Here is a 12,397-nt window from a genome sequence, read left to right as displayed (position 1 = left end):
CGTAAATATGAAATTGTTTAATAAAAAGAGTTAAAGAATTAGAAAGTAGAGAAATGTTCCTTTAGTCATTTGTTTATATGTAGGCACGATACGCTTCTCAGGTCTCGTCCCGTTTCTGGTTCGTACGATTCTTTTAGCTTGCATTTGTTACATTGGTTCAACTATTCTTTATCAACTTATTATATTAAGATTGATTGATTGATTGTTGGTTGTTTAACGTCCCGTGGACATATGAGATTAGAACATCAGTAATCTATTAGAGTACTCTTGCCTATAATGTACACATAAATCTCAAAGTTACTGTAATCCAGATTAGGTAGTTAACTTGTTGAGATGTTATCATGTCATCCCACTCTCAAATATCGGTTGCTGTACTTCATAAGATGCCATGAGATTCCATGTATAAACTTCATACACAACACTTAATGACACGATAAATTTTTTTTTTAACAAATACCTCGTTTGACTGCAAATTTGACAATTTGACATTTGGAATTAATTTGGAATAGCATAATGACATAATATACCCATATATTAACTTTCGTTGCAATCCGAGCACCGAAAGTAGTTACTCGAATTTTTAAACCGCATTTGCTCGTCCGAATTTTCATGGAAATCGATTTTTACACCAGGAATCATTGTTGAGGTGAATGTTATTGCAATAAATCATCAGTGTTTGTTGTATACATGAGAACCAAAAAAAAAAACACACCTAATATCATTCATTCCTTTAACGAGTAAAATTTCGCCAAAACAGTAATACGCAGATTTACATATTATGAACAACAACTGTGAAAAGTTCATTGCTTTCTTAATCATACATGAGTATTGACATTTACTAAAAAATGTTTACTGACGGATATACCGACATAGTGAAAACTGTAGCACTCTTGTATCTTCTTGATGTTGGTATCTACTAATATTTATCATCATCACATTCCTATTAGTAAAAGACTATTTTCTGCTCTTTTGTCGGGTTATTGTCCTTAAAGGTGTCAGACCACCAATTAAAAATCCCTATCTGTTCAACCAAATTTTGCAATTTTCACAGCTTTCTAAATATTTTACCTTAAGTTTAACTTCATAGAAACCAGGTATATCCTGAATTGTACATGTATCAGCATTCTACATGCCAATTTTCACCATACCTTTAAAGCCTTCTAACAAATTAACTGACCATCAAACAGAGATACTCAAAAAAACAAACCTGGTTTTCTGAAAATCTAAAATTAGTATACTATGGAGCGCATTAATCCTCAATTTTTATTGCAAACTCATAGACAAGTAAATTTTGGCTCAAAATGATCTAGATATATGTCTCTTTCACCAAAAGTTTCATTTCTGCATGTTTGTTGGTTAGTTTAAGTAAACAAGTACATCAAAAGCACTATTTTGTGTCAGAGTAGGGCTACTTTTACATACGTTCTAAATTGGAGGGAGTAATTGGTGGTCTGACACCTTAAACCTTGTTCCCATTGACCATTTTAATTGTATTCCAGATACTATCTGCTTCAGAACACGACGAATTCTGCTCATTGAAATGGAACTATAGTTACCTTTCCGGAGCACCAGAGTTTGTATGCCCAATCTTTAGTTTAACGTGCAGAGTTTTGAGGATTGTTGTTTTTCTTCTCAATGTTCTTTTTTCAAACAATGCAAAAGAGTACTCTCAGATCTGTTCATTGTGTCTTTTTGTGTCGGGATGTATAAGTACCCGGCCACGTCCACTTGTATTTTTGTATATCTGATGAGTTAAGCCTTTTTCAACTGATTTTTATAGTTCGTTCTTATGTTGTACTGTTATACCACTGTCCCAGGTTAGGGGGGGGGGGTTGGGGGTTGGAATCCCGCTAACATGTTTAACCCCGTCACATTCTGTATGTATGTGCCTGTCCTAAGTCAGGAGCCTGTAATTCAGTGGTTATCGTTTGTTTATGTGTTACACATTTGTTTTTCGTTCATTTTTTTTTTACATAAATAAGGCCGACGGTAAGTTTTCCCGTTTGAATTGTTTTACATTGTCTAATCGGGGCCTATTATAGCTGACTATGCGGTTTTGGGCTTTGCTCATTGTTGAAGGCCGTACAGTTACCTATAGTTGTTAATGTTTGTGTCATTTTGGTCTTTTGTGGATAGTTGTGTCATTGGCAAAAATACCACATCTTCTTTTTTATATAAAGTCATCGGCTTAAGGTTTTTTTTTTAGTTATTTCAATTCTTGAAGGAAATGCGAAGAAAGTGAGTTAATGTACAGATTATTATCGTTTGCATGAATGACGAACTCAACATTTAGTTATACAAATAAAGAGATGTGGTATGATTACCATTGAGACAACTATCCACCAAAGTTCAAATATATAAAGTAGATATTAGCATTAAGCAATGTTTACTTTTCATGTCATTAAATCATTGAGGGTAAACCCTTTCACACGAGTTAATCTAAACTTAATAAACAGTGTGTACGCTATGTCTTGTAAAGTATACCCAATGTCATTATACGAAAAAATCCACGTTAAATGGGTGAAATGTAAATTATCGACAAACATGATGTGGTTACGCGGCAGACACAGAAATCGTCTACTCGGCTCATACATATATAAAGTGGCTGTCCGGTAGACATAGGAATCCTACTCGGTTCATACATATATAAAGTAGCTGCCCGGCAGACATAGAAATCGTCTACTCGGTTCATACATATATAAAGTGGCTGTCCGGGTGACATAGAAATCGTCTACTCGGTTCATACATATATAAAGTGGCTGCCCGGCGGACATAGAAATCGTCTACTCGGTTCATACATATATAAAGTGGTTGTCCGGGTGACATAGAAATCGTCTACTCGGTTCATACATATATAAAGTGGCTGCCCGGCGGACATAGAAATCGTCTACTCGGTTCATACATATATAAAGTGGCTGCCCGGCGGACATAAATATCGTCTACTCGGTTCATACATATATAAAGTGGCTGCCCGGTGGACATAGAAATCGTCTACTCGGTTCAAACATGTATATAGTGGCTGCCCGGTAGACATAGTAATCATCTACACGATACAAACCATATAAAGTGGCTGCCCGGCCGACATAGAAATCGTCTACTCGGTACAAAACATATAATGTGGCTACTCGGCGGACACAAAAATTGCCCACATGTAACAAAACGTATAAAGTGGATGCCCGGCAGAACATATAAAGTGTCAGACCAACTGACCAAATATACACTAGAGCTGTAAAAGTTATATGTAACAAAAAAATCATTGTGAGCAAAATGAAAAAAAACCCACCAAAAATAAGTACACGGATGCCCCATCCGCGCCATCATTTTCTATTTTTAGTATACCGTGAAAATTAGAAAGATCATATCATAGGGAACATGTTTACTAAGTTTCAAGTTGATTGGACTTCAACTTCATCAAAAACTACCTCGCCCCAAAACTTTAACCTGAAGCGGGACAGACGGACGAACGGACGATAGAATGGCAGTACGGAAGGACGAACGGATGTACAGACCAGAAAACATAATGTCCATAAATGGGATATAAAAAAAGTCAAATAATGAGTACAATAAATTATGTAAAAAAAGAGGTCAATGACATTACAGCATAGCATCGACTCAGTGAGCATGCAGTGATTATTGAATTCAGTGACATTTTCCTATCCTAATACAATCGTTGCACAAAGTATCATTATACTGGCTTTGTCAATTGTCAAGGTTGGGAAGAAGTGTAAATAGGTCAAGCAAAAATTAAACTTTATTAATCGGAAATGGATCTGTTGATATCGTTACTACCTTATGTGCTACAACCTTGATATGTTTAAATTTAATTCGAGGTATTTAAAATGTGTACTTTATGCCCCAAACTGGTGTAGCCGCTTCATTGATAGAACTTTTATTTATGGGCTATTACCTCTGGCTATTACAATGACAGTTGGCCCTTTACTGGCGTGGCTGTTACATTCACATTATGCCCATTACTGAGAGGCTGAAGACCGTACTTAGACCTGAAATGTGTTTTTTTCTTTACAAATTTTGACTTTGAAGGAGAGTTGTCTCATTGGCATTAGTACCACATCTTCCTATATCTTTTATAAATTGAAATTATGCCGTCACATTTGGGCTCATACATTGACAGTAAGCCCTTTCCTGGTGTGGCTACTTTATTGACAACAACATTCACTGTATGTATTAGATTATGTAAAATTAACGACTTCTTAAAAGAATGAAACCGTTGTATATTGTAATACTGCAATGTGTTTGTGCACCCTTATGCATTAAATATGGAATATGTGCCAAATCGGTATATAATACTCTCTTTACAGTTGAGGTCGGGGTGGTAAAGATCAAACACCTTATTAAACATACATTTTAATGTTTCTTTGTAGTTTAATGTATATTTGTTCAAAACTAGATTATAAAAGTGTTCTTGTGATCTGTGATTTAAAACACAACAGAAAAAAAGAGGTTGTTGGAAAAGCGGGTGAGGGAGAGGGTAAAGTAGATTCAATAAAATAAAATGAATATAATCAATAAATAACTTTAAAAAAAAATGAATTATTTCTAAACTGATTTGAAGCGAATGATACCAAATTCTCTTCATATTGTATATCAAAATATTGTTTGGAAACGGTTATTTCAATTTTTACTTACCCCATTCGTTGCTGAAGTACTTTGTATAGTGGAATTTTCTGGTTTTAGGTACAAAAACTTTGCAGCGTACGCCATTATTCCTATATGTTCCTGATCTTCCTCAGCAATGTCAGAGGCAGTCAAAAGAGGCTCTACACCTAGTTGCGTTGCACCGTCAATTCCTAGAAAGGAATTTTCCTTTAAGATTTTTTTTAAACACTTAAAGAGAATGAAACCATCCTATTTTATTTCTTGCTATTATCACACAGTTTTCATAAATAAAACAATGCAGGTTGCTAGCCATCAAACTTGTTTTCGGCAACATGTTTCAATTTGTAACTATCCCACATTCTTTTGCTTCATCCAGATTTGATGAAGTTCGGATTTCACGTTTACAATATATGGTATAGTATTTCTTGAATAAATACGAAAATGTTCACTTGTTTTCATAAACCAGAGTGAAAGCTACCGTGAAATATTTTTCTCCTCAATCAGCCAACTAATTAGGTACAGGTACAGATTAAAAAGCCTATGGGTCATTCAGGTGTGACGAAAGTCCCCTTCTTCTCTCCACTTAAGTCGACTGTATACTTATCATTATTTTATTATCTACTGTTGTGGAAATTTTATGTGAATATTTTCAATAGGATAGATAGTTTAAGATCTTTTATTGTGATTTCTTGCCGACAAGAAAATTGTTGTCATCGGTTAGAAGTTGTCCGTTGTGACTGTGAAGTTTGAGAAAGGCAGTCTAAGGTTACATCGCCATATTTAAAAGGATGTAAGAATATATTTGTTTCAAGTTTATAATTCTCTTTGCTTGAATAAGATCATCGTATTGATCATGTTAAGATAAAAAAAGATTGACAATGTTTTTTTAATGTTACCTGTAAAATTTATTCACTTTACGAAGTATTCATTCATCTTAATGTTTTGAAAGGCAATAACATAAGTATCCCATTGGATTATATTACACTTTGTCCATTGGTGTTTTACTTTACCTTCTTGGAGCCTCTGTATTTCTGAGATATTTGTATGAGAGGTGTCTTGGATCCTGGCTCCCAAGTTGGTAACCAGTTCTGTTAAAACTCGACCGTCATTCCAATCTGTCTAGAAATGGACATCAAAAGGTGTGGAATTGGATAGGTAAAGGTTTACAAAATTGAAATAATTTCTTTTAAAATCTTCTTAAAATTGTCATTACAAAAAGTAAAATCACAAAAATACTGAACGCCGAGGAAAATTCAAAACGGAAATTCCCTAATCAAATGGCAATATGAAAAGATAAAACACATTTAACGAATGGACATCTGTCATGTTCTTTACTTAGAACAGGCATTTTCTTATGTAGAAAATGGTGGATTAAACCTGGTTTTATAGCGTTAACGCTATCACTTGTACGGCACTTTAATATTAAACGTAACAGTATTTTTTGGCAAAAAAAACATATTTTTACAAATTAAGGAATTTTTTTTCTGTATTATATTATTACAATATTATTTCTGTAACAGTTAAAAAAGAAAATATGTTTTCATCTTACTGTAAAATTAAAGACCGGAACGTTATGAACCATGGGTTGTATTCTCTGTAGGGTTGCGTTGTAACCAGGAGAACCAACTTTGATGAAATACGACAGATAAGTAATGGAGGACAATTCATCTAAATCAGTACTGGCTAAATGTTCTGCACGAAGAATAAGAGGTATCCCGAACTGCTGGCGTGCCAACTTCATAGCATAATTACAGTTACTAACTCTAAAAACAGCAAAGAAAAAAGGTCAATAGTTTGTGGCTCTTGAAATATTACGAATATTATAAAACGTATTTTAAATCTATAAAATAACTGTTCTTACGATATTCATCAGAGGTTAGTCCGTCGAAAATCAGGATTGGTATTTCCTTAATTTATTTTGTCGTACTGAATTATGTCCTTAAGCTTCTTGTATTCAGTTAAAAACTTAAAAAACAAAAACTGCTAAAACAGTCACATTATAAGAAATTTCAGATGCCAAAAGTGTCTCTTAAGATAACTATTAACTATTGAAATAAAATACATTACATCCAGTATTCATGACTCTATCGGAACATTGACAGGACTGAATTTCCGAAGAACTTTTGCGGCGTATTCAATAACTCCAAGAATTTGAATATCGAACTTATTTTCTGGTTTGATTTATTTAACATTAAAAACATAAAAAAAATTAAGTTTAATGACATGAAAGTTTGTTTTTGGTTGTGGGAGGGCATTCGCAAAGCAATAGATATCTGCTTATATTTTGACAGCTTTTATTTAAAAAAAATAGAGATTATTTTTATAACATTTAAATCTTTTCTTTACAAACTATACTACTCTAATTTTACATATTTTTAGTGGTAAATATAATGTATTAAAAGTAGCTGGTTCTTACTTATCTGTTTTGTCAAGTGACCTCCAATGTGGCGACAGACCAGGCATACAGAAGTCCAGTAAAGCACTGCAACAAAGGAAACATATATTCTATTCAATTATATCAAAATTCATTTAAACAACTTTCACTACTCTGCATTATGTAAGTTTTTTTTACATCTTTTTAATTTCAACGTATTTTTATGGTTTAAGGTTAAATTAATTTATTGTATAAATTTGAGATGCAAATGGAATAAAGAATTGAAATATTTGAATTTAACATTCATACTGCATCAATGTTTGAGAAGACGAACATATGCTATCATTATATTAATTCTGTTCAAGACGCAGAAAGTAGAAAAAAAGATACTTAAACTAATTTGTTACATTATCGAACAACTATTTTATATTTTAACAGAATTTGTAATAATTAATTTACTTTAAAGCCAAACCATCGTTCCAATCGGTTGTCAGGTTCATCACTTTGCATTGTGGGATAACTGCCTGTATCCATGCCAACAGCCAACTTTTGTTTTGAATGTTTCCATTGCCTATTTGATAACGGAGTATCAGCTGCCATATCAAGGCTAGAATTAACTTCAAGTTTCCGTCAGCGATATCAGAACTGTCTAAAACAAAATAAACATGTTGGTGATGCAATTGAACAAAATATATAAAACTAAAACTAAATATTAATATTTCGGCCATAAACCAGAAGTATGATCTAGATTACACGTAGATGAATCTAATCAGAGCAGATTCTTCAAGATCTTATATATCTTTACAATGGAACTGTATCAATCCTTAATTTCCAGTTTGTATGTCTGTTGAATGAATCACTGTTTTGTAATTGTTCTGCCAGGGAGTTTGAATTCATTATGATATAATACCATTCATATTTAGTATTATGCATACTATCTTTTTGTTGTCGTATTTTCCTGTCATACTATAAGATGTATAATGATGGATATGATTTCATGGAGAATTAAGGTTAACAGGAGTGATTACAAAATACTATAACACATCCAAACATTAAAACAATACATGTTTTTGTTTCACTATTAAGTCTAGCAATTTTTGTCAGTTAAGTGCGGTGGAAATAGTTAAATACATGTTTCAAGGTGCAGCCTTATAAATGAAATAGATAAGTATATCATAATGTCCCTAATCGATGTACTAAATTGATCGGATCTGTGTGAGAGGAAGATTCTTTAGTTTGTCGTGGGAGGCTTCGTTACCGTGTTAAAGATAATTAAAAAACCCTAAAATATAAGCATACATGTTTTCATGTTGTATCAATCTAAATAATTGGAAGAAGGCTTCAATGCAAATTTCTTCTGTTATTTATAATATGCAAACTACAGTAAGAAAGGATATAGATGGGATTTATAAGAGACAAACATCCCATTGCCTACTGTGAAGTATTATAAACTAATAAATGTATTTATATACCGAATCTTTTACTTGTATTCATTTATTGTTAGGTATAGACAGATGTTTGAGAAAAAAAACCAATTAGCTTTAAGGCTTTACAGCATGATAAAGACGATACCTATGGTCTCATAACATGATAAAGACGATCTCTGGGGTGGGATTAAGTAGAAGTTAGTTTAATGTATACTTCTCTATTAAAAAAAGTATAAGATCTAGCCAAGATTCCAATTCTCCACTCTTCCATGAACAATTTATGTTAAAAGGGTAATTAAACAATTTTTAAAAGGTCAAGTACCCGTTTTCAATCCGTTTATTACACTGTTTTGTTATTCAAGTGTTGTTGTTAGCAGGACTGTTCAGATTAACAGTTGATTCCCAATATCATGTAATAGTTTGTTATAACGAGGATAATCATTTGTTTACACCTGTCCTAAGTCATGAACCTGTTGTGTTCAGTGGTAGTTGTTTGTTAGAGTGGTTCATATCCGTTTCTCGTATCTCATTTTATATAATTTAGAGCGTTGGTTGTATTTTTTTAAATTGTTTTCCATATAGTTTTATAGGTTGCTGTTCGGTGTCAGCCATGACTCTGTGTTGAGGACCGTACTTTGACATATAATGGTTTATTTTTTTAAACATTGTGAGTTGAATGGAGAGTCGTCTCATTGGCAGTCATGCCACATCTTCTTATTAATATTGAAAAGAATATCAGCTGAAAAGTTACACTTAGGAAGACCGCATCTTAACTTATCCGAACTGCAAAAAAGAATCATTTCATTGCAGTTAACATAGTGATTTACCTTTTTTTCTATGATATGAGAAAATAATCGTCATTATACTTTTCCATGTGTGTACCCTGTCAATTTATATATTACTGTCGGTCACATGACAATTGGTAATCTTAGAGGTTATGTTGATGGTTAATTAAATTGTGTGCAGTTAAAAAATGAACAAAAAGTTGATATTCGTATTAAAAGATAGTTTGCAATTATAATGTACATTTTAGTACAACAGTTATACGTTAAATTACAGTTTGAGTCAATTCGGTGGGCACGAATTTTCAAACCGCTTTGACAAAATGAGTGAACATTAAGCAAACTCTATCGACAACTACTTCATTTCATAGTGTCAGCGAATCACCTTTTGCATTTAAAAACTGTTAAATAGTGTACTGCCACATTCAACAGTCACCATTATCTAATTTGTAATCTTTTTAACTGCAAGTCGTCGATGTTATGTCTGATAAACCAAATGAAATTCATTCAAGTGATCATCTCATACACAACTTTAAAAAAGCTGCATTCTATCTTTGTCTTGATTTAAATAACATCACAAGTTTAGAACTCCTTAAGTGAATCTATTAAATCATCCATTTATAAACTACTGAATAAAACAGTGAGACAGATTGACACGAAAACCTGTATTCTAATAGAAATTCACTATCACAAAAATATAGTATTTCATAATATAAATCAGACCAAATGTAAACATCCTAAAGTATTCAATTATACGACACTCGGATACTCATACAGGATTTTTCAAGGATAAACTTTGAATTTAAGTTATATTTATGATTTTATCATATACGAATCCCCTCCCCCCAAAAAAAAATGATGAATTAAACAGTAAAAACGAAGATATTTGTAAAAAAAATAGTAAAGTAAAACATAATTTGTACTGATCTCGTTCTAACTAGAATTTGTGAACTTGTTTTTTAATACGTGTTTTTTTTTCTGAATTTCAAAATCATTTTACGAAGAACAAAAAAAAATTGCCACCGATCAAAATTATTGATAACTTATCCTTACCGAGATATTCTCAAAAATATTGATAACTTATCTTTACCGAGATATTCTCAAAATTATTGATAACTTATCTTTACCGAGATATTCTTAAAATTATTGATAACTTATCTTTACCGAGATATTCTCAAAATTATTGATAACTTATCTTCAACGAGATATTCTCAAAATTATTGATAACTTATCTTCACCGAGATATTCTCAAAATTAACGTATCTTCAACGAGATATTCTCAAAACTATTGATAACTTATCTTCACCAAGATATTCTCAAAATTATTGACTAGCTATTTGTCAGTTTATAACATAAATAATGATTCAGATGGAAAAAAGATTCAGTTTTATTAGCGTACTCAATAGCTTAAATTTATTACATGATTTAAATGGGGTTATTAGTTACTGTACACTGCTGTGCTCAATTTACACCTAAATACGATGTATAAACATACACATCGCTACTGTCGAACATACATGTACATGGATCATTACTCAAAGACCGCACAGTCACTTATCAATATCACATTTATCTTTACATGGAAATTCATCAGATCTGATTCATGCTGTGTAAAGGAGAGTTTTACCTGAATCGATTTGCCAAGTAAATATCTGTAAACATCCATAGTTCAAAACAGATCATTGATGAGTACCCCATTACAAGGTTGCGAGAAGTCTTTCAGTTCGCGAAGTAAATAGATGAAATTATAATTAGAAGCTACAATATAGATGGAAAGTGTTATAACACAAAAAAGAAAGTGTTTTAATCAATTAATAGATGTAAGAAGATGTGGTATGAGTGCCAATGAGAAAACTTTCCATTCTAGGCACCATTTGTAAAAGTAAATAATTGACTGAACAATTAGGAAACCGAGAAGTTATTTTCAGTCCCGGTTTTTTACAAGGTTTCAGATTTCACTACCGTGTATCTTTTCGTCGTTTTTCTATAACCATGTTGTTTCTATGACACCTTTTAACTTTTTAATGTAATGATAGTGTAAGTTCGTTCGTAATTTCCCATTTCAAATAATTCACTGCCCGCACTACAACGGTATGCTGGATAGTATAATTTATTATCAATCCAACAGCATTTTAATGTATACATACTTTAAATGGTCAGCTTTAATGTCCATGTGACAAAACCACAAACTATAACTATATACTTAAAAATCAATTCTATGGACGAGTAGCTTTTAAAAAATAATAATTATACACACAGTTTATCCAACTTCTTGACCGTTGGTATAAAGTTTGTTCAGTTGACGAGTAAAATGGTTATATGTTCAGATAAAAGGTTATGGTTTAATTGTTATGCTATTGAAAGAGAGAAAAACAAATATTAGTGCAATGTCCAATATCAGTTCATACAGATTTGGGTGAAATCCTTCTAAATCATGCTTGTCATTTTAACGATAATTTTATGAATATGCATGATGATGGAAACTTATATTTCTGTTTAATTATGATGATTTACAATTTTGCACTTCCAAAAATGCCACGATATATTATTATAAAGAAAGAATGTGATACTATTATACACATTACTTTTATGGCAATCTGTTCTAAACAGTATCTCGAAACTCGTTTACCAGTGGCTTATGTATACGCTTTTGTCTTTCCTGTCTATGTTTTACAAATATGTAGAGATTTGTCTTTATATAGTGAGGTGAGGCTTTAATAAAGAATTTGTCTCGTCTTGTCTTGTGTTGGATGTTTTTTTCGAGAAACTTTTAGCAGATTTTAAGAGATATTTATCTTGTGTTGTACAATGTACATCCTGCAAAGAAATAATTAGCTACAATTTTAGTGCTTGAAAGGGAATTTAAATCTTTCATCTGTGTATTTTTATGAAACGAAAAGAAACAAAAAAAAATCTTTTACTGTAATGTAAATAGAATACTTTGTTAATGCATTCGAATTATAATATATAACTACCTTACTGCACAATAATTTTAATACCGCCCTGTGTATAACATAAATGTTGAAAGCAGTATTTCCCTTTAAATATTTTTTATAACAAAATTTCAAAGGACTTTATCGAATTGCTGTTAAAATGAACTCGATAGATTTGTGTTCGATAAACTGAAAGATGGGCGAAATTTAGAATAAGTACTATCTTTGAAAAATATATTCGACGCCTTGATGGGAGCCTATTTT

At 32.1% G+C, this 12,397-nt stretch overlaps 1 protein-coding gene across 3 annotated transcripts in view; it reads right to left on the bottom strand.

Annotated features, from left to right (window-relative positions):
• The window catches only part of LOC134712780 (filamin-C-like), a 36,980-nt gene that overhangs the window by 16,912 nt on the left and 7,671 nt on the right, over window positions 1-12,397 (bottom strand). For all 3 annotated transcript variants that reach the window (XM_063574634.1, XM_063574635.1, XM_063574633.1), the window contains exons 2-6: window positions 7,451-7,640; window positions 7,034-7,099; window positions 6,167-6,380; window positions 5,628-5,736; window positions 4,648-4,808 (exon numbers count right to left, since the gene is read on the bottom strand). In XM_063574634.1, coding sequence (XP_063430704.1) covers window positions 4,648-4,808; window positions 5,628-5,736; window positions 6,167-6,380; window positions 7,034-7,099; window positions 7,451-7,640 — 740 coding nt within the window. The remainder of the gene's footprint in view (window positions 1-4,647; window positions 4,809-5,627; window positions 5,737-6,166; window positions 6,381-7,033; window positions 7,100-7,450; window positions 7,641-12,397) is intronic.

This window comes from Mytilus trossulus, chromosome 3 (genome assembly GCF_036588685.1).
Source record: "Mytilus trossulus isolate FHL-02 chromosome 3, PNRI_Mtr1.1.1.hap1, whole genome shotgun sequence".
In the NCBI taxonomy this organism is placed as follows: domain Eukaryota; kingdom Metazoa; phylum Mollusca; class Bivalvia; order Mytilida; family Mytilidae; genus Mytilus; species Mytilus trossulus.
The sequence above is the reverse complement of the archived record's forward strand: the minus strand, read 5'-3'. Positions and strand labels throughout refer to the sequence as shown.